At 45.2% G+C, this 5,331-nt stretch overlaps 1 protein-coding gene across 1 annotated transcript; it reads right to left on the reverse strand.

Moving 5' to 3' along the window:
- Positions 1-990: 990 nt before the first annotated feature.
- LOC119292022 (60S ribosomal protein L21-2-like) lies at positions 991-2,800 on the reverse strand. The gene is made up of 2 exons (XM_037570848.1): positions 2,468-2,800; positions 991-1,433 (listed from the first exon to the last, which is right to left on the reverse strand). The coding sequence occupies exons 1-2, from the start codon at positions 2,702-2,704 to the stop codon at positions 1,176-1,178; spliced, it is 495 nt and encodes a 164-aa protein (XP_037426745.1). The 5' UTR covers positions 2,705-2,800; the 3' UTR covers positions 991-1,175.
- Positions 2,801-5,331: the final 2,531 nt, after the last annotated feature.

Below are 5,331 nucleotides of genomic sequence, written 5' to 3' on the forward strand. Positions count from 1 at the left end.
TTTCAATCTATTTTAGGAAAATAGGCGACCTTATTATCTATCTTAGAGGCGTGAATGGTGGTACAGGTCCGCTGAAAAAAATGATTATCATCGGGGTCAGAGGGATGGCCGTGGGCAGCGGCTCCATGACGGTGGGAAACGGTTGAGGGAAGGGCAAGATAGCAATGCTGGCGTGGGCCACGGAAGCGCCACCTGCCACAGGTGGTGGTGGCTGGCGATCGGGGTGGGGAACGATTGAGGGAAGGGCAAGGTAGCAATGCTGGCGTGGGCCACGGGAGCGCCACCTGCCATAGGTGGTGGTGGCTGGCGATCGGGGTGAGGAACGGTTAAGGAAAGGGCAAGGTAGCAATGCTGGCGTGGGCCACGGGAGCGCCACCTACCACAGATGGTGGTGGCTGGCGGTCGGGGTGGGGAACGGTTGAGGGAAGGGCAAGATAGCAATGCTGGTGTGGGCCACTGGAGCACCACCTGCCACAGGTGGTGGTGGCTAGCGGTCAGGGTGGAGAACAGTCGAGAGAAGGGCAAGGTAGCAATGCTGGCATGGGCCACAGGAGCGCCAGCTACGCTCTACTTATATGCAATATACTCTCTTCGTTCAGAAATACTTGTCCTTAAAATGAATAAAATAAATGTATCTATAATTAAAATAAGTCTAGATACAACCATTTCGAGGACAAGTATTTTCGGACAGAGAGAGTATTACTTATATCGATTTAAGTGGCATAGAAAAACCCAGTATTATCGGCTATATGCAAACATCTGAACCACAACAGGCATAGAAAAAACCAAGTACATATGCAAACACCTGAACCACAACAAAGCCATGCGGCGTTCCAGCCATTTTATCCGCTTAGGGGCTGTAGCTTTCGCAACCTAAATCTTGGTATGCATCTCGAAGCTGCTTGCTCACACAGGAATTACGTGGGACATCGATCGCTCGTGAAATCTGCAGCTCCTCGAATGAAACTCGTAGAACAAACAATTGCTCAATCAACCAAAAGCAAATATATCCAGCAGCATGTCAAGAACGAAATCAACCACAGGAAATCTTTAATGTTAACCACAGAGAAGTTCACACTCGGCGGAGCAAAAAGAGAACTACTCAGTACCAAAACATTGGGAACAAGCATAGATACTAAGAACTGGCTCAAGCTTCTGCTCAGGAAACAAGCGCTCTAGTAACCACCCTTGAGATCGTTGACGACGTCATACGGGATGGGGGTGACCGTCTCGATGGTGGTGCCCTCCACCATGAACCCAGGCTTGGGCCCTGCTGGCTGCCTCTTCGTGCTGATGACCTCGCCACGCGCCTTGGCCTCCGCCTTCAGCTTGTCATTGTTGAGTTTCCTCTGGAGGAACTCCTCGTTGCACCTGGATGGCTGCACGTGCTCCACACGCACATGGATCCTCTTCTTGATGATCCTGTTGCCGACCTGATGACAGGGAACACATGTTACAATCTGTGTACAGACATATATGAAACCACTGATACATAGTGTAGCGCAACAGTTACATGCAGAAGCCATGACAAGCAAACACTTAACTTAGATTGACATCACAAGTAGTTTACTGACAAGGAAATGGAGAAATAATATTGTGCCCAACATCAAGTGATGTAAAATGTGGCACTGTGGCCTAACAATCCATGCCACCAAATGGATAAAACATTTACTGTGTACAAATCATAGTAGCACAGAAAGATTAGCTATGAAACGCATCCAAACTGCCTACAAATTAGACAAAACAAGCCGTGAAATGCATCAAAATTGCAGACACTTTGGATCATACAGGCTATGATATGCTTCCAATATGCAGACACAATACATGAAACAAGCTAGGGTATCACTAGATAAATAAACAGATGTTTATATGTGTATCATCCAATTAGGCTCTCATAACTGCTACAGATAAAGCATGCAGTCAGGGGAAGCCAGAATGAAAATTTTGCTGTATGCCCATCACACGAATCGTGCGCCACAAAAACCTCTCCCGTGGAATACCACGCCTTCCCATAGCTGAAGGGGGAAGCGCTCGGCCTAGGGCATATGTAATCAACAGAGATAAAGCATAAATTTTCAAGATGATGCATCAGATAACAGACCATCAAATCACTGCGGGACATCACAGAAATGTGTAGCTATGAAAGGAAATTGACACAGTAACAGTAAGCCGGACAGAATTGCTCTGAAGAGTAAATCACACGCACACATAGCAGGCTAGCATAACAAATCAAGCACAATAAACCATTGATCTAGTCTACTGGACTGTATTCGCACCAAACGAACCAAGATACTTGATGGTCTAGCTCATTTTCAGCAGGTTATAACAACGAGAAACCGAAAACAGAACAGATTTATGCATCCCGTCGGTCAAGATCACAGTATCGCCCTCGCAGCACAGATCTAGGAAACCCGACCACCACAGATGAAGAAGGGAGAAGACGGGGCAGGGGGCAGGGGAGTTATACCTGCTTGTTGATCTCGACGCCGATGGCGCGCTTGGTGACGTTCCAGACGCGGCCGGTGCGGCCGTGGTAGAACTTGTGCGGCATGCCCTTGTGGACGGCGCCGTTCACCTTGACGTCGACGTGCTCCCCGACCTTGTAGGTGCGCAGGTAGGTGGTGAGCGGGATGTACCCCTTCTTACGGAAGGGCCGCGCGAACAGGTCGCGCGTCCGCGACCGCAGCCCGTGCCCCGCCGGCATCTTCCCCTTCCTTCCTCCTCCTTGCCTTCTCTCCCTGCGGCTGTGCGGCGGCGGCGGCGGGCGGGGGGAGTGTGTGCGGCGCTAGGGTTTCAGAGGATGGAGGTGCCGCGTATTTATAAATGGGTCTCGGGCCGTTCTGCCGGATGCTAGATTGGGCTAGGTTTTCGTTATTTTTTGTTGGGCCTGTCATGCGTTGCCGTGAGTGAAGAGTTGGGCCGCAAATGAGCGATTTGGTGGGTTGTAAGTGTAACACCTGGGTTACCTCAAAAAAAAGTGTAACACCTGGAGTCCAACATGGCAGGCCGGTTATTGGGCTAAAATACAACAAAAACTTAACCCCTTAGACTACCATAGTGGGAGTATCATATGGAGTAGATGGTAACATCACACATACCTAGACAAAATAGTTGATGTGGCAAGTAATTAATGAAGAAAGAGAGTCATGTGGTAATACAGCTAGTTATCAATAGTATGAGTAACATCACACATATAAAGACAAGATGAGTCTATAACCTAATAAATGAAATGTTGCATGATACCACACATATGTTACTCCCCACTATGAAGGTAGTAATAGACTAGTAACATATGCATGTTACTAGTCGAAGTTACTTCCCACTATGGCTAGTTTTACAAATTTTTGGGCACTCAGTGACCAACAAACGGCCTACCTCAAGACATTTCCATGCCATTCAAAAAATGTGAGACCAACTAGTCAACGAGCGCTCCTTCACGAGTCTCATAATGATCAGCGCCACTTGGCGCGCTCTCAGTCACCCGCAATGTGTCACGCTCTGGACGCTTCCTCTAGATTTTATATTTTTATTTTTGCACACGTGTTTTTGGCTTTTTAAACGGTTTTATTTCTGGTTTATTTTGACGTTTTGGTTTTCCACCGGTCTTCCTTAGCTTTTGGACCAAAAACAAATTTTCAAAAAAAATGAATGAAAAAACGCGTTTTTTCCTTCCGCAAGAGGCACGTTTTGCTTTCGCGATAGGCACGACCATGTCTCTCGGAAACGGAAAAAACGTGTTTATTATTATTATTATCATCAGAAGCACAGTTTTGCTTCCGTGAGAGGCACGTTTTTGCTTTTCAGAGAGGCACGACCATGACTCTAGGAAACAGAAAAAAAAATGGGTTTTCAGTTTCTCTTTTTCCGCTAGAGGCACGGTTTTGCTTTCGTAAGAGGCACGACCGTGTCTCTCGGAACGAAAAAAGACGCGTTTTCTGTTTTTTTTTCGCGAGAGACACGTTTTGTTCCCGCGAGAGGCATGGTCGTACTTTCGCGAGAGGCGCAGTCGTGCCTCTTTCGGAAAGGAAAAAAATCATGCTCCCGGTTAGGTTTTTTCGTCCGATTTTTTTGTTTTTTTTTGTGAAAAAAAGTTCGTCAAAATCTATCGACATGGGATCTACTTTTGAAGATCTCGACGCGAGAAATCCAACGATGAAAATGGTTCAAGATTTGGACGCACGTTTTAAGAGATAAAACGTTTTGAATAAGCGGATCTACAAAAAAGGGGAAAACTACCAGGTTGCGATAAGTGGCACACATGCAGCGTTCCACTTGTCATAACCTAGGAAGGTGGGAGTGATCTTTGGAAGGAGTACTCCTTAATTAGTGATTTCAAAAAAGTGTTCACACATTTAAAATATGTTCATCGCATTTATACCAAATAAGCAATTTGGGTTGTAACACTTTGAGTCCAACATTGCAGGACGGTTATTGGGCTAGCCTACAACAACCGTGTAACCTTCCCTGACAAAAAAACAAAGACTTAACCTTTGTTCAGAAGGAAAAAAACACTTAGGCCCAGTTTGTTTTACAATTCTCCCAGAATCCTAAGAATTAGACATCCCCTCAGGCTCTTTAAAAATCTTGAACCTGTATTTTTTAATCATGCTAGCTAGTTAGGGTATAAATAGGGTGTCAAGAAAATACGGGTTTAAGATTCCGAAAGAATCTAGGTTCGATTCTAAATATTTTGAGAGAATCGGCCAAAAGAACTGGACCTTAGTCTCCAACCGGAATTTAGCGCCATGTGACGAATGAACGACCTATCTCGAGACGACCACATGAATCATCACTTCCAAAGAGAGGGACTAGCCCAGTGTTTCCTCCTCGCCATAACAGCAAGGGAGAATACTTGATGCTCCCATGGCTTAGGTGTTATCGTGCTTCAATGTCAGAAAACTTAAATTATGACGCATAAAAAATTTCCGGAAACTATTGTGGATGTTCACAAGATAGGTGTTTACAGCTCCTAAATTTTCCAACTTCAAACTCGAAATACACATAGGTATAAAAAGACAAAAATTCCAACTTCAAACTCGAAATACACATAAGATAGGTGTTTATAGCCCCTGAACTTCCAGAAACAACTTTCGTCTACTTGTGACTTTATTCACGTTGGAATTGTCTTTTCAAATACTTTATGTTTTTCATTTGGAGTTGAAATTTTTATGGTTTGTACACACTTATCTTGTGAACATCCACGGCTTCTTTGGATTTCTCTAAAACTCCAAATTTGAGTTTCGAGACATAAAAGCATGGTAGCATCAAAGTCGTGGGAGCAATACTCACCCATAAACAAAACAGGACAGCAACTAGTTGGAGGGTGCACCG

This window comes from Triticum dicoccoides, chromosome 4B (genome assembly GCF_002162155.2).
Source record: "Triticum dicoccoides isolate Atlit2015 ecotype Zavitan chromosome 4B, WEW_v2.0, whole genome shotgun sequence".
Lineage (NCBI taxonomy): Eukaryota > Viridiplantae > Streptophyta > Magnoliopsida > Poales > Poaceae > Triticum > Triticum dicoccoides.

Coding starts and splice junctions, on each gene's coding strand:
- LOC119292022 (XM_037570848.1), bottom strand. CDS start 2,704: ATGCCGGCGGGGCACGGGCTGCGGTCGCGGACGCGCGACCTGTTCGCG. Junction 1,434..2,467: donor GCGTCGAGATCAACAAGCAG/GTATAACTCCCC, acceptor CCCTGTCATCAG/GTCGGCAACAGGATCATCAA.